This window comes from Convolutriloba macropyga, chromosome 3, assembly GCF_964194025.1.
Source record: "Convolutriloba macropyga chromosome 3, txConMacr16.3, whole genome shotgun sequence".
Lineage (NCBI taxonomy): Eukaryota > Metazoa > Xenacoelomorpha > Acoela > Convolutidae > Convolutriloba > Convolutriloba macropyga.
The window spans coordinates 41495390-41517407 of record NC_134470.1 but is presented as its reverse complement, the minus strand read 5'-3'; the positions used below and the strand labels follow the sequence as shown (position 1 = coordinate 41517407).

At 35.2% G+C, this 22018-nt stretch overlaps 1 protein-coding gene across 2 annotated transcripts in view; it reads right to left on the bottom strand.

Annotated features, from left to right (window-relative positions):
- The window catches only part of LOC142336209 (pyruvate dehydrogenase [acetyl-transferring]-phosphatase 2, mitochondrial-like), a 107115-nt gene that overhangs the window by 888 nt on the left and 84209 nt on the right, over positions 1-22018 (bottom strand). For both annotated transcript variants that reach the window (XM_075384869.1, XM_075384870.1), the window contains 3 exons: positions 19803-20039; positions 14130-14308; positions 10234-10433 (listed from right to left, as the gene is read on the bottom strand). In XM_075384869.1, coding sequence (XP_075240984.1) covers positions 10234-10433; positions 14130-14308; positions 19803-20039 — 616 coding nt within the window. The remainder of the gene's footprint in view (positions 1-10233; positions 10434-14129; positions 14309-19802; positions 20040-22018) is intronic.

Here is a 22018-nt window from a genome sequence, read left to right as displayed (position 1 = left end):
CAAGCCAAGCGATCTGTCTTCTTATCTCGTATAATTTGATAATGAGAATAGTTGCTTGTGCAGCAAGAGTATGTTAGACCACTGCGCTGTATCACAAGATGTTATTAATGGTCCAATATGAGGTCCATTTAGTAAAACCATGAGAGGTGCTCAAAAATTTCAAGGCGTACGTGATTTCGGGTTCCCATATTCTATTCCAGTCCCCTATTGGATATGCGGATGGTCACTTGAATTTTACAACAGTATTAAAGGACAATCGACATGTACTAAAAATCTGAATATGGTACTGTTACAAAAAAACTTATATTTAATCAAAAAGTATGTTGACAAAACTAAAATCGACAGAAAGTACATCGGCATTTAAAGGACCAAGTGTATGAGTAGTTTAAATCGAATTTAGAGTCACAAATGTTTATGAAGAACTCTCCTAGGAGACGTTTGTGGTCAGCTGATGGTTTTCAAACATTAAGAGGTCCGGTGCCTTGACATTGTTCACATAAACCTGTACCCGTTTGAAATAGGAATTTGATGTTTCTTGCTTTTGTGGGACTGATGGTAAGTTTATTAGCATATTCACTTGGTAAACTTGTGGAAATTTGATCTTCGGCGTCAAAAACTCAAACCAAATACACATTTAACTTAGCCCAATAGAAATAAAAAACCGAAGATTTCGCTCAATATAAGCTGATTGCAAATCGGTATGTTATCTGAAAACCGCAGCGCTGAAATAAAATTGTGTTTTCCATAACATCGGCATAATCCCCTCCAGTAACAATTCTCTGATGATCGCAGGATAACCACGCTGGAGAGGCGTAAAGCAGAATAGATAAAATGCAAACTAAGTACAACCAGAGTTTGCTTGGTAGGCTATATGGAACATTGTGTCTGAGACAATCGAAGCCTCTTTGAGCTTCTGTTAGCTTAGTCCTTGTGTGCCTGCTCCTTTATAAGTGGCGACAAACTTCCACGCCAAAACCGGCTGTACTATGAAATTTCTGTAAAGTTCGGTCAATCTTGAAATCGCAATTATGAATTCAAACATTTCTCTGCGCTAAGAAGTTTCTGAAGAGCAGCCAGAAGATATTGAGATCTTTCTGACAGTCAAGTAAAATGTCACAGCTGGCACTTAACAATTTAGTGTCATCTGCAAGATAATAAACAGCTTAAAATTTCCGTTGGTGATAACGTTCTCGATATAACTCGATAAACAGATAAAGCAGAGGTCTGAGAACACTACCTCAAGACACACCGCTGGTAATCATAACTTCATCCTATAATGTTCCATTGATGTTAACAAGCTGAACTCACCCGGGTAGGTATAATAATAAGCTACAGAAAAAAATGCCAAGAGCGTAAAATGAAAATTTTTTGAGCAAGATTGCATGATCGACATGTTCAAATACTTTTACAGATCAACTGCTTGACGTTCATGTCATGATTTAAGTATACTTCGTCTAGAAAACGATCAATTGAGAAATTGCAATTTGCAGTTTTTACATTCTGAAACCGCGCTACCTATTGTTGCCTGTATTGGAATTCTGGGAAGAAGTCAAAGAGAAATTTCTCAGATATTAGGGAAAATCAAGGTACTATCGAACTTTGTTTTTTGATTCCCTCTTGGGAACTGGGGTTATGAGGAACGCTTCCATATAGTTGGCCACTTACGGAGTGATAGTATGTTATTGAACAATAAATGAACTGGGAGATAATGTGACAGCGGAATTTTGAGAACGAACGGGGGTGTGCCATCCGCATAAGCGATAGTGCCCACAAGGACGTTTTCCAGCAGAATGCAGAACTGTGCAGGAGTCACGAATAGATCAAGCAGATGGATATCTGGCCTCTCAATTTCGTTGCGAGCAGAAGGTGTAGAAGATTTCTTTAAAAAAGATTGGAAAACATTTACTTTGTCTAATTCTGAGAGCAGAACTTTTAAGGTAAGTCAATTTATTTTTCTATGCAATTTAGCCAACCAATGCTTTCAACATTTAAAAAGCATCGCTTGTCGCGAAGTTATTTCTGGACTCCATAAAAGGCATTTTATCCAACTCAATGAAATCCCGTAAACGGTTTTCTCGCGTTTCGGGCTATTTTAGCATCTTGCTGTCTTCAATTTGGCAATCGTATGCATCGTGAAGGAGCCGTAGAAGAAAGGCAAAAGTATTATCTTCCCACGTTTTCCAACAAAGCAATATGATACTTGATTTAGTAATTCTGCTAGCCACGTTTAAGCCAGAATTACGTCGTGCTGAACCATGAGAAGTGCAAGAAACACACTCTATTTTCAAATTAATCCTAATTAAAGGAACACGCCAAACATTCGGATCAAAATGTCCATAAAGGGAGTGGCAACAAATCACAGTTTTAGTAGCGGGGTGGTGGTTGGAAAAGGGATAATGCAATATTTTGATAAGCACTCCTTGTTTAACGAAAAAGAGATCAAGAATCTTGCCCTTTCTGTGGGTGGGAGTTCTAATAGTTTGCACCAAAAGCAATTCCTGCGTCCAAAAAATAAACAAATCTTGTTCATCTGCAATTGTAGCTTTGAGTTCTTCCCAATTTGTGTGATAGATTGAAACCTCTCAATATTGCTACGCTTAGATTTTAAAAGGAATAGGCAGCTGGTTGCGTTAACTCAATAAACCTTTCGATTATACAGCTTCCAGCAGCTGATGTTAGAATAAAATCCTTGAAGTCCCTCCCTGGTAAATAACATAGCCGACATATTGCCGGAATAGCTTTGAAAAAACGGAGTTAAGCGCCGCATTAACAGATATAAACATACGGATTTAAGTTTAAAAAGTTATCGACGCCACTGAAAAAGCTATGTAAGAAACATTCAGCAAAAAATTAATAAAGCTTGATAAAATCCATTAATCAGAAGATTTTTCATAAGGGACCTTTATTACACATATGAGTTACTTTGACCTTACACTAATTCAAATTAAGCTTCAGATTTAAAGTACTAACCTCCTATTCAGTGAGGTAAGTCTCGTCTGATTAAAATCTAATGCAAATGAGCTGAAAATGTTGGCTTAAAAGAGCAAGAAAGGACGTCAAGCACGAAATTGCCGTTAGTGAAAGAAGTCATAAAAAAAATTGACTTTTTCAGCTTTGCTTTGTGAACAACTGTAAAACGAAAAAGAGCGTCAGACGACGAGACAAAAAAATATAGCAGGACATGACCTGATATACATTCTAAATAATTTAACGCAAAACTTAGAATTACCTGACCAGAAAATCAGTTGAGCAACGCCAACCAAAAAATTATCAAAAGTTGAGAAACAATTGAAAACAACTAAGCAAAAATATACATGCTAAAACAGGCTATTAAAATAATTGCTAAATTTTGAAAAAATGTTGCCAAAATTTTAGATAGTAGTTTCTTCAGAACCATTTCATTGTCTCCAGAGGCTATCAATTAACCAGATTTCAAGCCTTAAAATGATCCACTAGCTCATAAAGATCAATAAACTAGGAACATGACAAAATTTTTAACATTAAAATTTCAAACTTAAACAATAAATCACAAAAATTTGTGATGATAAAAAATTGAAAACCATTCCGTCGCCCATAGCAAAATGTAGTAACATACTAGCATACCTTAGAGGAGATTATCTCACCACTGAGACAAGAACAATTGAACAAAAGAAAAATTTTCAAAAAACTTGAAAATTCCAAACTTTATCCAAAAATTGCTAAAGTTCGTAATAATAAAATGTTGAAACAACTTGACTGCCACCAAAAACTACGCAAAGAACTATTATCACACCCAAGAGGACTTTTTGTGGGCCCTGAGGGAAAAACTCAAACTGACAAATTCTTCAAAAACTTAATTGCAAAAATTATTCGCGATTGTGTTTACTTTACCAAAACATGTAGCTCATACAATGGCCATTGCAAGTCAATATAACTTTCAGAAGGCAATTCTTTCAAATCTATCCAAGTCAAATAAAGACTAATCAAACAAAATACTAAAAATGACCTTTTCATCTTCAATTAGGTCCTTTCTAGCAGCATCTGCTCTCTAAGCACCTGAAAGACTTCTAAAGCTACGTTAGGGCTTCTAATGAAATTTAAAACCCACTGCGCCTTACCTGTTTATCCCGTTTAGAAAGATCAAAGTCATAAAATTGTGTGAAAACATCTTACAAAAACAAAGCAGGACAAGTCCTAAAATATAATCCACAGAATTAAATTACAACTACTGTACCTAACCAGAACATCAATTGAACAACGCGAGCCGAAAACCTAAAACAATCGCAAAAGCTGAGTTAAAAAATCAAACAAACTAATCAAGAAAAATAATAATTCCAAAATTCAAGTCATTACCCCGGACGTCAAATCTGATCCATTTAAGTATAACGCTTAACCCATGCACAAACCTTGAAGGGCATTTTTCGGCCATTAAAATTGGAAAAACTCGAGAACTAAGAGATATACTAAAAACTAAAAATCGCAAATTTCTTGATTTCGGAATTTAAAACGTTCAAAACTACTTTTTTCTCTAACACAATGTCAGAACTTGGAGGAAGTTAACTGGCCGGTGAGGCAAGAAAAGCAGGAAAAAAGCAAATGATTTCAAAAACTTAAATTAGTGATATTTAAATGCTGAAAACAACCGTAGAAGAGGTTTTATGGCCCCTCAGGCCATAAAAGATGTAAAAATTGGCATCCTTTTTTGTGTTTATGTTCGCAGTACCAAAACATATAGCTGATAAAAATGGTCATAAAAAATAAACATAGCCGGCAAAATGCTAGAAAATAGCCGCCGTTGACGCGCAAGATTCACATCGGGATTGAAACAGAAAAAAAAGAGAAAAAGAAGAGATAAATTGACCCAAAATATTTTAAAATATGGAAAAATACAATTTTTATAATACATGCTAAAAAAGTTATTTTCAGATAAACATAAAAAAACATAGCCAGCAAATTCCCAGAAATCAGCCGCGGTTGACGCTCCTGATGCACATGAGGATTGAAACAAAAGAAAGAAGAGAAATTGATCGAATTTTTTCTGTTTTTTTTCAGTGCCAAAAAGTGATCTTATTTGGAGTGCAGTTTCAGTTAAATTCTAAAACTATAATTAATTCAGCTTCTAAACTGAAAACTGTTAAGCCTAAAACTAGTGTCAGCTATCAATCACACTAATGAACTTTGATAACCTAATGCACTCTTACTTAATGACCGGGCTCTATCAGTTAATCCCGTTTCTTATGATTTTGCTCTTTTGACATTGACCGTACTCACTACATTGCGTAACTCAGTGAGTAAAAGAATTCAAACCCATTCAGCTGAAACAGTGAGAGGTAAGTAAGAAGTCAAACGTGAAAATCATGACTAATGTAAAACGAAAAACGTGATCAAAAGGTAAAGGGAATTAAAAAAAAACATAGCAGGACAGGTCATGACGTACAATTCAAAGAATTTTCATTGACAAAACAAAAAAAAATAGACCTAGAACGGACTATGAGTGAATTAGAAAAACCATTTCTAAAAAAAAACAAAACCAATGTCAAATTGCCGCATGTAAACTCAAAACAACTAGCGAGAAATGGAAAAATAGTTCACACAAAAAACTAGGCCCAGACTGAGCTATGAAAGTATTGGGAATACCATTTAGAAAAATTCCAATCCAAAAAACCGAAAAACAGTAAAAATCAAAGTGAAATTGCCACATGTGAACAAAAAACAACTCGCGAGAAAGCGAATTTTTGTTCAAACACCCTTTTCTCACTCTACTTTAAAATTAGAGCGAAAAATTAGTGCTATTTTCCATCCTCAGAACTTGCGAAATTTTCTCATCTTAGCAGAATACCGGACGCTTGCGAACCTAAACACTTAAGAAAATATTTGAAAAGGAAACATAAAAACTGCACACGGAACCTAAACATTAGTAGGAAACTCCTATTAGAATAGCTCTGCAGAGAGTTACCATATGGCGACAGAGATCAAGAGCGTCATTCTGCAACACGAAAGAAACGGAATCAGAAAAATTATCACAACTGAAGCTTCATAAAACAATTGTCTTAAAATTCAGGTTTATCACTAGCGAGAAAAGTCAATCTGATTCTAACAAAAAACTAGGCCTAGAATGGACAATGAATGGATTGGGAAAAACATTTAGAAAAAAATCCTATCCAAAAAACCGAAAAACAGTAAAAATCAAAGTGAAATTGCCACATGTGAACAAAAAACCACTCGCGAGAAAGCGAATTTTTGTTCGAACACCGTTTTCTCACTCTACTTTAAAATTAGAGCAAAAAAAATTCACGCCGCAAAACCACTCGCTTTTTCGCTCCATTTCATGTTTCGGCGTGACCAAAATCACTACTCCAATTTGACTTCAAAAATCATGAAAATGTGTGAACAGATCTTAAAAAAACACCAGGACAAGTCCTGACGTACAATTCAAAAATTTTTTCATTGACTAAACAAAACACTAGACCTAGAACGGACTATGACTGAGATGGGAAAACCATTTCTAAAAAATCAGATAAAAAAAAACAGAAAATCAATGTCAAAATGCTTCTAGCGAGAATAAAAAACCACTAGCGAGAATAGTCAATCTGATTCTAACAAAAAACTAGGCCTCGAATGGACAATGAATGGATTGGGAAAACCATTCAGAAAAAAATCCCCTCCAAAAAACCGAAAAACAGTAAAAATCAAAGTGAAAATGCCGCATGTGAACAAAAAACCACTAGCGAGAAAGCGAATTTTTGTTCAAAACACAGTTTTCTCACTCTTCTTTAAAAATAGAGCGAAAAAAATTCACGCCACAAAACCACTCAGTTTTTCGCTTCATTTCCTGTTTCGGCGTGACCAAAATCACTACTCCAATTTGACTTCAAAAATCATGAAAATGTGTAAACAGATCTTAAAAAAACATAGCCGGAAGAATTTCGGAAACGACTCGAAGTGAAATCCATTTGAACGCCATACAAATAATCATCGGACAAAAATTTTCTCCACTAGTTTACGATTATCTTGAAACAAAACCATAAAAACAAAAAGATCAAATCTGTTAAAATATGATAAAAACTCTGATCAAATTTTGTTATAAATTGAGATCCCGAGATAACGATCTATGCCAAAATTACTTCATCAAAACAACTAGTACTTACTAAAACCACTTATAAGAATTTTTTCAAAATACTTGAGGCCAAATTATGAAAAAAAGCTTGCAAAAAACAACTTGCACTAAAAAACTAGAAAAACTAGAAAAATAAATTTTTTAACATTACAAAAGCATATAAATCCAAAGAAAAACACCCTTCAGCCAATAGGGCATCCAGATATTCGCAAAACAATAGGCAAGTCATAATAGGCTAAGAAATTTGTTTAAAAAAAGAAAAAAACGAAAAACTGCGAAAAAATAGAGAAAAATAGTTTCAATTTTCGCCATTTTTTGTCATATTTCTCAACAAAAAATGATTCATAACCAAAATTCCCCATACTTATTACTAAATACCTAGAACAACTATCATGAACCCTAAACCTCCACGAATGCCATAAAAAATTAAGGAATAGAAACGGCATTCAAAAACATTCAACGAAAAAACTGTAAAAACAAAATGAGTTTTTTTAATAGTACAAGGAAACAAAAAGCCAATTAAGGTTCCTTTGCAATTAGAGCAAGAAAAAACTCGTAACACAATGGGCAAGTTATAAAAGGGTACGACACTTGTCTAAGATTATAAAAAAGAAAAACTGCAAAAAATGAGAAAAATGGTTTAAAATTGCTCAATTTTTTGGTCATTTTTCCTTAGAAAAAAAAGATTTAAACCAACAAAACTTTAGTCAATTGCTATCTGACAATTCTTTAAGTAACAAGCTTCTATTCAAATCTCATTTAAAGCAGTTAAACAAAAAAAGGTACAAAATCATTAAATTTCGTCTAAAAATTAGCAAAACTGATCAAAAACCTCCAAATTAGCAATAAAACCAAATTAACTACCTGAAACCTTCAATTCCTATCAAAACAAACCTAAAACTAATACAATATCATAATCAAACCTCATAACCATCAAAAGTAGCAAAAAACTGCTTTTAAAAGCCGCAAGTTTAAAAAAATTTCGATCGCTTAGAAAAAAATTTTCACACATCAATTTCTCGCTCTCTCAAAAACAGCGGTGTGAAAAAAAACCACTCTTTTCGCTCCGCTGTTCACTTTTGTTCAGCACCAAAATCACTCCAAATTTTTTCACGCGTTTCATTTCCCGCTTCAAAATTCACTAGCAACTATTTAATAACATACTGTCAAACCCTGTATGGGTTAACCTGGCTATTGAGGCAAGAAAAACCACATAAAATACAAATGTTTCGAAACAACTTGAAATGCAAAATTTATCAAAAAATTTTTAAAACCCAAAAGGTTAAATTGTTGAAAACATATTCATTGAACAAAACAACCATGCAGCAACTTTTTTATCAAAACGTGGAATAGCATTTCTCGCACTTGAGAATGGACAAATATCAACAATTGAGAGAAAATTTAGGAAAGTTTAAAGAAATTGCAGATTTTATCAAAAAAATGCTATATTTCGAGATATTAAAATGTTAAAAACCAATCCATTGTTACTAGAAAAATGCAGTGCCCTACTATCAAAAGTTAGAGGAGATTGCTTGGTCACAGAAGCTGGAAAAACTCAAAAAAAAACGAAAATTTTCAAAAAAAACGAGCAAAAAAGTGCGAGTTTTGTCAAATTGCTAAAATTTGTGATATTCAAAAGTTGAAACGTATTCCATGGCCACTTAAAACTTTTCAGTAACTTAATATCTGACCTCTAATGACGTTTTCTGCTCCCTGGGATTCAAATAATTTGAATTATGAGAATAAATGACAAAAAATATGAAAAATGCAAGTTTTGTCAAAAAATGCTAACATCCGTGATAGCAAAAAGTTAAAAACCATTCCATTACCACTAGAAAATATGCAGTAACCCATTATCAGAACCTTGAGGAGGTTTCTTGACACCTAGGACTGAAAAAACTGAAAAGAACTGAAAAAAATGACAAAAATTTTCAAAAACCTAAAAAAAATTGCAAAAACTATTATCATTTTGCGTGTTTTTGTTTGTAGAACCAAAACATATAGCTCATAAAAACGTCATAACAGGCAATTGCGTCTCGCAAAAAGCCTTCATGAACTTTTAAAAACTTCAACCTAATACTAATCAAATAAAAAACTCAAAAAGATCACAAAAACATGAGAAATTGCACCATTTTGAGCCCAAAAACTCCTAAAATTGGCCTATTAACCTTAAGTAAAGCCATCCCAGCAGCTGCACCACTATAAGCACTTGGAGGACTACTAAAGCCCGCTTTGGGCCTCTAATGAAACTTAATGCCCGCTGGGCTTTACCTGTTTATCCCGTTTTGAAAGATCAAAGTCATTGAAAAATGTGTGAAAACATCTTACAAAAAAAGACAGAGCCCTAATACAATTAACTTTCTGATTGGAAAAACCAAGAGCACCGCAATATAGCTCCACTCCGCTTACAACCTCGCAGCTAGTAACAGAATAGCGCTTAAACTACTGGTACTACAACTAAACAAGCAGCTCGAAAAGAAATAGTCGGTCTTAGCTTCTAGTAACTCAAACGTTTGCAGAAATGCTATGAGCGGCCAGCAATTGGCCTCCGTGTTTACCTTGATTGCTGTCGCACCTGGCTATAACTGCAAATGGCAACCCACAGAAAATTATCGAGTCTGATATCGAGCCATCCAGCCACTTTTTAACCAAGCAAACTAAAGCGGAACATTTTTGTTAAAGAAGCTCGACTAAACTCTTGTAAGGTGACTATGCTTTGTACATTGAATAGCAGGATTTTTAAGCTACTAATGTGTTCCTCGCCCGATCACTTTTCCGTTTTTGAATACGAACATTTTCCCAGAATACTTTTCTTGTCCTAGTCCTCAACCACCGCTAACCCCTGTTAGCGGAAACTCAAAGTTAATTCTGTTCAAATTCATGGTTAGAGTTGAGGAGCAATTAATTGACTATATGCGATAGAGTTCAAATTTTTCCTAAATAAATGTAAGAAAGACAGAAAGTGAACTCGCAAATGCTTCCCAGAATCTGGAAGGACACTTAGGATGCAATTAAGCACTGCCATTAATTCGTATCAGATGGTCCAAGCACCGACAATCATTTTCTGATGTAGATTTTGTAACCGCAAGTCAAAACACCGGTCACTGCGCCAGATCTGCAGTCTGCCAAGTAGTTACCTTAAGTAAGGCGGCGTGTGACTCTTGCCCATGAAGCTACTGACATCGAACACTTGTCTGAGCTGAGCTAGCTGGTGTCTGTTCAGTTTGAACAGCATGTCTCCGAAAGACCGGAGAGGCAAGAGAGATCCGAACAGCCTTCCGTTTTGCAGAATAGCCGAGTGTTCAGATGCCGGGTGAGCATCCAGAATCCGTCTAACCTAAAGAGCATCAAACATTCAAACGAATCAAAACATACCCGGCAGATTGCCGGAAAATAGCCGCCGTTGATTCCAATAAGCATGATTGGGATTGAAATAACAGAAGATATTGAAAAAGAAAGATTTTGTACAAAAAGATTTTTTTAAGTCCGATTTATTTTGAAGGCATTTCGTAGTTGAACATACTTCTGTTTCTTAGAGAGAGGCTACAGGGGCTCCTGTCAATAACAATAAGCATTAGAGATGGTAAATAAGACTTATAGGAACGACGTTCAAATAGCGGGCATCTAAAATTGGGCTTTATGGGTTTATCCCGTTTCTATTTCTGACATCCATTTTTGTACTAACTCTGTTCATTTTGAATTGCTTTGCTGAGCAACTGATGTTCAAAATCACTTTTAGCAGAATGAGAGAAGAGAGAAACTAGCCTAGAGAAGTCAAAAAGATTTCACGCAAAATGTTGAAAAGGCGGCAAAATGAGGTAAAGCGAAACATTTTTTTATTCGACGAAGTAAAAAAACATAGCAGGACAAGTCCTGACGTACAATTCAAAGAATTTTCATTGACTAAACAGAAAACTAGACCTAGAAAGGACTATGAATGGATTGGAAAAACCATTTAGAAAAAAATCCGATCCAAAAAATCGAAAAAACAGTAAAAATCAAAGTGAAATTGCCGCATGTGAACAAAAAACCACTAGCGAGAAAGCGAATTTTTGTTCAAACACCGTTTTCTCACTCTACTTTAAATTTGGAGCGAAAAAATTTCACGCCGCAAAACCACTCGCTTTTTCGCTCCACTTCCTGTTTCGGCGTGACCAAAATCACCACTCCAATTTGACTTCAAAAATCATGAAAATGTGTGAACAGATCTTAAAAAAAAAAAGACAGCGCCCCAATACAATTCAAATTCTTTGAATTGTAAAAAAAAATAGGAGCGCTATAATAGCCGGCTGAATAGATGAGGGCGGCTATTAAAAATAAAACGACTGATCTATCGACGCTTGCTTTCATCGAAAAGGGTTTAAGAGGAGTATTATGAATACAACCTGGCTCCAAATGTTATTGTTGCTTATATGGGCCAATAGTAAAGTCAGAAAACGGGACCAATTGCGACGCACTTATCATTAGCCTTTTAAAAATGAACTGCCGGCAATTGCGTTTAGCTGCTTAAAACTGTGAAAGAGCAAATTATATCACGCCAAAATGAAACAAAATACTAACGTTAGAAGAATTGCTCTCGAACCGCAAGTGTGTGTGTGTGTCTGTGGGGGTAGGTGAGGGGTGGGAGCAGGTGTGTGTGTGTGTAAGGGGCGGGGGTGCTAGGTGTGGGGTGGGGGTAGGTGGGGCGGGGTAGGTTAGAGGGATTTTCAAGGGAGCAAAACTTCTCGAAATGACCTTTTCACCTTGAATATTACCATCAGTTCTTAATTACTATACATTAGCTACTTTTAAAGTTCATTGTTCGAAAGCAGAAGTCAACGTTCAAAAACAGAAGTCAAATCATGACTTTAGTTAAAAAACATAGCCGGTAGAATACCGGAAACGACTCAGAGTCGTGCAATATTTTCCTAACTTACCCTTACCTAAAACAAAAAAAATCAAAAACATAGCCGGCAGATTGCCGGAAAATAGCCGCGATAGACGCCTGTGGCCTTCCATGAATTGAGACAACCAAAGAAATAAGACAGACAGTTCGACCACCAGTCCTTTAGAAGACCACTAGACCTTTTGGGTTAGAATCGCACTGTCAATTTTATGACACATGCGGTCTAAAAGGAAAAATTTTACGATACATACGGCCTATAGGAGCTTTTTCAAAACTGATATTCGAAATCAAAAACTCAAGACTAATACTCAAGAATTAGGTCATATAAGTTTGGCACTACTTATATGCACACTATCGAATTTTAAACTAGTAAATGTTCCTAGAATTTAAAGCTCCATAAGTGAGTTCACAAGTCATCTTTTTTAGTGAAGTCATCTTTTCGCGCAATTGACCTAAAAGCAGAAATGACGTCACGCATACAAACTTTAACGGCAAAGCAGTAGAAGACACTGAAGTAATCGAAAAAGTCAATTCCAAGAAGTCAGGTCGTCAGAATCATCGATTGAGACGACGAATTAGGAAAAAAAACCACGATCTCCCCAATAATAGCCGCTATCGCTTCTCGGCTATTAAAAAGAATTAACAAAGAAATTAATAATAAGGAGAAGGGGCTGTTATGGGAAGAAACCTTCTCAAACTGACCTTCTCACCTTCAGTATTACCAGCAGTTCCTAATTTCTGTGTATCAGTACCCATGCTACTATTAAAGTCCACTGTTGGAAAGTTAAATTTATAAAACAGAAGTCTAGGTTCGAAAACAAAACCTGTAGAATACCAACACTCGTCTTGGAGTCGTAAAAACTTGTAGAATACCAATATTCCTCTTTGAGTCGTAAAACGATATACATGTTTAGAATAATTGCTTCTCATTGAGAGCAATTAAAACTCATGTATGGCAAAACTTACTAATAAGTGTAAAACGGTAAGGCGGAAGTTACAAAAATCAAGATGTTTTCCTAACTACCAAAAAATTGAGCAATAAAATTCATATTCAAAAACATAGCTGTCAGATTGCCGAAAAATAGCCGCAATAGCTTTGTAGATCTGCAGTCACACTCATTTGACCAAGTAAAGTAAATAAAAGACAATTTCAAAGTGAGGAAGTCATTTTTGAGAGTGAGGTAAGTCAAGTGTGACCGAAAATTTAATCACGCGAATAAACAAGACTCGCTCCAATAAGAGCGAAAAATGACGTCACATACGCACTTCAATTGAAATTGCATGAACGAATGATCAAAAAGCAGACTTGAAGTGGTTGTGACGCCATATAGTCGTAACAAAAATCGCGACGACGAAATAAAAAAAAACACAGCAGGACAAGTCCTGACGTACAATTCAAAGAATTTTCATTAACTAAACAAAAACTAGACCTAGAACGGGCTATGAGTGAACTGTGAAAACCATTTCTAAAAGAATCAGATCAAGAAATTTAAAAAAAAACAAAAACAATGTCAAAAAACAGAAAATCAATGTCAAAAAACCACTAGCGAAAAATTCAAACAAAAAATTAGGCCAAGAATGAACTATGAATGGATTGGGGAAAACCATTTGGAAAAAAATCCCATCCAAAAAACCGAAAAACAGTAAAAAAAATCAAAGTGAAATTGCCACATTTGAACAAAAAACCACTCGCGAGAAAGCGAATTTTTGTTCAAACACCGTTTTCTAACTCTACTTTACTTTAAAATTAGAGCGAAAAAAATTCACGCCGCAAAACCACTCGCTTTTTTCGCTACATTTCCTGTTTCGGCGGGACCAAAATCACTACTCCAATTTGACTTCAAAAATCATGAAAATGTGTGAACAGATTTTAAAAAAAAGACAGCGCCCCAATACAATTCAAATTCTTTGAATTGAAAAAAACCAAGTGAAGGCCAATAATAAACCCAGCTATCGCTGTGCGACTATTAATAATTAACTATATATGATTTCACTTGAAACGATGCTTCAGTTGAGAACATAAAAGTAAACAAAATACGCAAAGATAACGGCAAAACTATTTGGCATAAGAAAATCTGCTCAATATGAAACAATTAAACAAAATGAATTCTACGATTGAGAGAACAATTTGACAAAAACGATATTGACCTCATTTTCATTTTCCGCATTGTGTTCCTTGCTGAGAGGGATGGCTTTCCAAGGAGAAGTCGAGTCACCGGTCCGCTGACCTAAAACCGCCTTACAATCCCCACTGTTCGCACACACAATCTCATCCCCATCAATTGCCACAGCTAACACACATGCTCCACTTAGAGCACTCTCGATAACTGAAACAAAAAGTAATGTGTATATGGGCCTACAGTGCCAGGGGAGGGGAGATGTATAATTTCTAAAACTCCAATTTTTACACCTTACAAACATTCTTTAAACATAGCCGTCAGATTGCAGGAAAATAGCAGCCGTTGACGCGCTTGATGCACATCGGGATTGAAAAAGAAAAAAGAGAAAAATTGACCTACTTTTTTATTTTTCTTTCAGTGTCAAAAAGTGTTCTAATTCGGCGTGCAGTTTCAGTTAGATTCCAAAACTATAATTAATTCAGCTTCTAAACTGAAAGCTGTTAAGCCTAATACTGGTGTCAGTTATCAATCACACTAAAGAACTTTGATAACCTAATGCTCTATGACTTAATGAACGGGCGTTATCGGTTGATCCCGTTCCTATTGATTTTGCTCTTTTGGCATTGAACGTATTCACAACATTGCGTAATTCAATGCGTGACAGAATTAAAATCCATTCAGTTGAAACAGCCTGATCAAAAAGTAAAACGAATTAAAAAAGGGAGAGCGCCTAAATAATAGTCGTTGAGAGGCTGACGGCGGCTAAGGAAAGGTAAAATACGTTAAAAAAAATACACTAGTTCCAATTTATAAAATACGCAAAAAAAACTTTTTTTATATTAAAAAATATAACACGCAATTACGCAATGTTATGGGGGTAGTCATATCACCATTACTTCTAGCTCCTCCGGAAAAAAAGAACTTTCAAAATCAGCTGTCTCATAGCTCAAAGCACAACAAGAGTAAAAGAAAGATCTATTTACTTGGAGTTGCTCTGGGGTATTCTAAACAAACTTTTATGTATTCTAAGCATACAGATGATAGTTTCAAATTCCATTCGTCAATATTCAAAAACAAAACTTGCTTGAGTTAGTTGTGCATGAAAAATATCAAACCAAGGATGAAAAACCACTCCTCGAACAGCCCTCCACACCATGAATTGACGTCTATAAAACAGTTTCAGTGAATCGCAGACTCAAAGTCTATTAAGATAAAAGAAGAACACAATGACCTCCTGGCGATACCTGTTTATATTGTTTCTGAGGACGAAAAGTCAAAGATCAGACAAAAAATCGGTCAAGCAAAAACCCGCACAAAGAAGACCAACAGGACTAATATATTTGGTACAAACTTCGTTTGAGAGCATTTAAACATATAGCAACAAAAGGACAACACAAGATTGCTAAAGATCCATTCGAAGATAAGGTCAATCAGAGATATTGGTCAATTTCTGATCTATCATAAAATATATTATTTCAATTGAAACAAAACAAAACTTTATTTTTAATTCAGTTAGTATTTTTTATAGATTAAAAACAAGGAAAAATATTTTATAATATGGTTAAATACACTACTTATAATTTTTAAAACATGCTAAAAATCAGTTATTTTTCAGTTAAAAGACATAGCCGGCAAATTCCAGGAAAATAGCGGCCGTTGACGCGCGTGATTCACATCGGGATCGAAACAGAAAAAGAAAAACATAGCCGGCAGATTGCCGGAAAACAGCCGCGATAGACGCTTGTGGCTTTCCGTGAATTGAAACAACTAAAGAAATAAAGTGGACAGATTGACCAGACTCTAATATTCAAGAATTAGGGTATATACGTTTGGCACTATTCGAATGCACACTATTGACCTTCAACAAGTAAATGTTCATAAAATATAAAGTTCATTACGTGAACTCCGAAGTCATTTTTTGAGCGAGGTAAGTCACGCAATCGACCTAAAAGCATAAATGACGTCACGCATACAAAGTTTAACTGCAAAGCAGTAGACATCACTGAAGTCATTGAAAAAGTCAATTCCAAGAAGTCAGGTTGTAAGAATCATCGATGGAGACGACGAATTAAGAAAACCACGATGTCCCCAATAAAAGCCGCTATCGCCGAGCGGCTACTAAAAAGAAGAGATAGAAATTAACCAATTTTCTCTCTGTTTTCTTTTCAGTGTCAGAAGTGATCTAATTTGGAGAGCAGTTTCAGTTAGATTCTAAAACTATAATTATTCAGCCTCTAAACTTAAAGGTGTTAAGCCTAATAGTAGTGTCAGCTATCAATCATACTAATGAACTTTGATAACCTAATGCTCTATGACTTAATGAACGGGCGTTATCTGTTTATCCCGTTGATATTGATTTTGCTCGTTTGGCATTGAACGTATTCACAACATTGCGTAATTCAATGCGTGACAGAATTTAAAATCCATTCAGTTGAAACAGCCTGATCAAAAAGAAAAACGAATTAAAAAAGGGAGAGCGCCGTTGAGAGGCTGACGCCGGCTTAAAATTATGTAAAATACGTTAAAAAGAACACTATTTATAATTTATAACATAGCCGGCAGATTGCCGGAATAGCTGCGAAAGAATAGACCTGCGTGCCATATAGTAGAGATAGAAACAGATACAGATCTAAATTGAAAAAAAAACTCGACGCCGCTCAAACAACTAAGCTAAAAAACATTCAGCGATAAATTAAACATAGCTGGCAGATTGCCAGAAAATAGCCGCAATAGATTCGTAGACTGGCAGTCTAAAAAAAACAGTAAAAAAGGCAGACGAAAAAAATTCGTCTTTTCATTGAAGGCTGATCTGTTATATTTTGATTAAAAATCTGTATAAGTTACTGCTGCCTCTATTAACTGATCTCAAATAACCTTCATTTAGAGTGACACACACCCATTTGACCTTATCTCTTTGAATTAAAGTAAATAAAAGTCAATTTCAAAGTGAGGAAGTCATTTTTGAGAGTGAGGTAAGTCAAGTGTGACCAAAAATTTAATCACGCAAATGAACAAAAAAACTCGCTCCACTAACAGCGAAAAATGACGTCACACATGCAATTCAGTTAAATTGCATGAACGAATGAACAAAAAGTGGCTGTGACGTCATATGGTCGTAACAAGAATCATGACGACGAAATAAAAAAAAAACCAAGAGAAGGCCAATAATAGCCCCAGCTATCGCTGTGCGGCTATTAATAAAGCTCGTTAAAATTCATTCTACAGAAGCCTCTTATTAGGGAGCTTTACTGCACATAGGAATTCCTTTGACCTTAAACAAATTCAAATTAAACTTAAGTTTTAAAGTGCAAAAGTCATTTTATTGAGTGAGGTCACGTATGATTAAAATCTAATCACGCAAATAACCTAAAAACTTTCGCTAAAGCGATTGAGAAATGACGTCACGCGCGCAAATGCCGCTAGTGAGAGGAAGAAGTCATTCAGAAAATTTTATTTTTTCAGCTTTGCTGTGTGAACAAATGTAAAACGAAAAAAGTGCGTCAGACGACGAAACAAAAAAACATAGCAGGACAAGTCCTGACGTACAATTCAAAGATTTTTCATTGACTAAACAAAAACTAGGCCTAGCAAGAGCTATTAATGGATTGGGAAAACCATTTAGAAAAAACCTGATCCAAAAAAATCGAAAAAACAGTAAAAAATCAAAGTGAAATTGCCGCATGTGAACAAAAAACCACTAGCGAGAAAGCGAATTTTTGTTCAAACACCATTTTCTCACTCTACTTTAAAATTAGAGCGAAAAAACTTCACGCCGCAAAACCACTCGCTTATCGCTCCACTTCCTGTTTCGGCGTGACCAAAATCACTACTCCAATTTGACTTCAAAAATCGTGAAAATGTGTGAACAGATCTTAAAAAAAAAACATAGCCGGAAGAATTCCGGATACGACTCGAAGTGAAAATCCATTTAAACGCCATCCAACTACTTATCAAACAAAACGTGCCTTCACTAATTTATGATTATCTTGAAACAAAGTCATGAAACAAAAAAAATAAAATCAAATCTGTTAAAATATGATAAAAAATCTAATCAAATTTTGTTATAAATTGAGATCCCGAAAAAACTATCTCTGCCAAAATAACTTCATCAAAACAACTAGTACTTACAAAAACCACTTATGTGGATATTGAAAAAATACTTTAGGCTAAAATTATGAAAACAACTTTCACTGAAAAACTGGAAAAAGTTACTAAATTTTTTAATATTTCAAAAACATATAAATCCAAAGAAAAATTCCCTTCGGCCAATAGGGTATCCAGATGCTCACAAAACAATAGGCAAGTCATAATAGGCAAAGAGACTTAGCTAAAAACAGAAAAAAAAACTAAAAACTGCAAAAAATTAAGAAAAATAGTTGTAAATTTTCGCCATTTTTTTTTGTCAAATTTCTGAACAAAAAAATGATTCTTAACCACAAAACTGTAACCAATTGTTATCATAAAATTGCTCAAGTAGAAGTGTTTTCTTCAATACCCATTTGAGCCAGTAAAGCAAAATAATCGTCAAAAAAACGCAAAAATTAGCCCGAAAATCAGCAAAATACATTAAAAACCTCCGAATTATCATAAAATTAATATGAATTTCCAGAAACCTTCAAATCACTACCGAAATCAGCCTAAAATCAAAACAAAATCATAACCAAACCTCTTAACCAAAATAAATGGAAAAAAACTGCTTTAAAATGCCGCATGTGAACAAAAAAATTTCGCTCGCTTAGAGAAAATTTTTTCACACATCAATTTCTCGCTCTCTCAAAAACAGCGGTATGAACAAAAACCACTCTCTTTTTGCCTCGCTCTTCACTTTTGTTCAGCGCCAAAATCACTCCAAATTTTTTCACGCGTGTCATTTCCCGCTTTAAAAATCACTCCAATAAAATTGATTAAAAAAAGGACTTCTCCAATACTCCTCTTCGAGTCGTAAAAAGACAGCGCCCCAATACAATTCAAATTCTTTGAATTGTACAAAACCAAGAGCACCGCAATATAGCTACGCTCAGCTTACAGCTTCGCAGCTATAAAAATATGCAAAATACGTAACTTTTTATAAAAATATCTAACACGCAATTACGCAATGTTGTGAGGGTAGTCAATTCACCATTACTTCTAGCTACTCCGGAAAAAAGTACTGTCAAAATTAGCTGTCTCATAACACAAAGCAGAACAAAAGAAAGAGAAAGATGCATTTACTTGGAGTTGCTCTGTGGTATTCTAAACAAACTGTTATGTATTCTAAGCATACAGGTGATAGCTTCAAATGCCATTAGTCAATATACAAAAGCAAAACTTGCTTGAGTTAGTTGTGCCTGAAAAATACCAGACCAAGTACGAAAATTTTGCGGTCAATACTCAAGGCGGCCGAAAATTTAAATCACTTGAAATACTTAACCTATCCAATCAGCCAACTTTCCCCTGAGTTCAAAAAAGTTCATTTTGACGAGAAAAGGGTGCACAACTTTAATGAATTCGGTATTGTAAAAGAGTAAATAAAAGGACACGAATTTAATCGTAAGCTCCAGGATTTTCTACAACTCGTAATTAGGCTAGCCACACAACCCTCTACTATGCCCAAAGACTTACAATTTCAAGTTGAAACAAAACAGAGATGGTTTTGAATGTGATTGTAAAGTAACGTTAAATTCTGCTGTGCTGATTATCGCTTCATAAAAAGAGCACGTACCATCGACATCGTATCGATCCATCCTGTTAGAGATAATTCCGATCGCATCTTCTATCACTTGATGGTCCAGAGCTTCAAATGCAGACTTGAAGAGGGTGTCAGGAAGTAACTGAGGAGTACCACTGTTCAAAGAAGAGACAGGAGGTAAGGAAGAGAACCAGGAGGAGAGAGACTGTCTATGACGGTCCTCTACAAGTATCGAGTCAGCGTAGTCTCCTGGTAGAGTCCATTGTGTACCTAAATTACACCAAGTTTAACTATTTAAGTACTAAAAACTTTGAATGAAACCACTGAAAAGCACACTTCTTTGAAGCCACGTTATCCAAAATAGTGCTACAATAGTGCCCACCAGCAAAAACGATCATGTTTAATTTTGATAAACTTAGCACAATAGTTAACGGTCTTTAAATATTCGAATGAAGTACATTGAGCAAAGTTAAGAAAGTAATTTCAATAGTAGTGCCGCAAAACTCGCTAAATTAGTCAACGCGGTGCTTATTTTCATTAACATAGCTGGCATATTGCCCGAAAATAGCCGCGATCGCTTTGTAGATCTGTAGTCTAAAAAAAGAGACTAAAAAAATTGTTCTTTACCTTAAGAGCTGAGATGTTATATTTTGATCAAGAATCTGTGTAACATCTTGCTGCTTCTATTAGCTGCTCTTAAATAACCTTCATTTAGAGTGACATATAATCACTTGAGCTTATCTCTTTATATTAAAGTAAAGAAAAGTCAAAATTAGAGTGAGGTAAGTCACGTGTGACCAAAAACTTAATCATGCGAATGAAAAAAAACAAAACTTGCTCCACTAGGAGTGAAAAAATAACGTCACAAACGCAATTCAGTCGGAATTGCAAGAACAAAAAGCAGATTTGAAGTTATTGTGACGTCATATAGTCGTAACAAAAACTTAAAAACGAAATAGAAAACATAGCCGGAAGAATTCCGGAAGCAACCCGAAGCCTCAACATTTCACCAGTACAATCATAAGTTCAGTAGAAACCATTATCTTTCGCTTTTAAGATTTATTCTTTACCTCACGAGATCTGATTGAAATATTTGTACATTTAAACAAATGTACTAGGTAGATTTGAGCATTGACACCAATCATGCAGGGTAGCATAAAAACAATTATGACATCCTTCAGACAAAATACAAAACATCTCACCTATTTAACACTTACAACAGATATTTGAGAGAAAACGTACTGTGAAATCTTGACAACGCAACAATTTGTTAGAAAGAAATCTGGTAACGCTGAAAAATGGCAACAATTCCTAGGGGGCAAAATTTTGACGCCGCTGATATTGTCCAGAGAAAACTCACGGAAGAACATAGAACTCCGCAACGAAATCTGGAATTCAAACGCGCAATGAAATCTGGAATTCAAACGAATCATTAGAAAGCAAAATTGGAACGCCGGCAATATTCTTCAAAACTAAACTCAACTAAACAAAAATAAAGCAAAATTCAGGAAACACAACACTGTAAGTCACAGCTGTTAATATTGGGATAAGACACATTTCACATGTTGGAAAAAGAACAGGCGGAATGGACTTAAACCATAGAAAAAAGGAAGAAAAAGAATAATTGGTGAACTAAATATTACACCAAATGGACAAAAAATGGCTAAAAACGGTTATCCATTTGCGCAATTCTCTCAAAAAACTTTTAAAAGTCAAACGGTCATAGACTGAAGATATAAAAACCTCTCGCTTGGCAAACATCTGTTCACCATGACATCTTTTCTGAAATTCTCTTAGGTTAAAAGGCCACATGAACGAAACAACTTCCTGTAAAAAAAACAAAGCAGGACAAGTCCTGACACACAAGTTAAAAATGTTGATTGACTAAACAACAAACAGACCTAGAACGGACTATGAATGGATTGGGAAAACCATTTACAAAAAAATCGGCTCAAAGGAAAAAAAGAAAAATCACTGTCAAACTGCAGCACAAACAAAAAAAACCACTAGCAAGAAAGCGCAATTTTGTTCAAACAACGTTTTCTCGCACTACCTTAAAATTACAGCAAACAATTTTCACGCCACAAAACTACTTGCTTTTTCGCTACACTTCCTGTATCGGCATCACTGAATTCACTACTCATATTTAACTTCAGAAATCATCAAAATATGAGAACAGATCTTAAAACTATAGCCGGAGAATTCAGGAATCCACTGAGACGTCAGCTCAGAGCTTCATAAAGAAACAT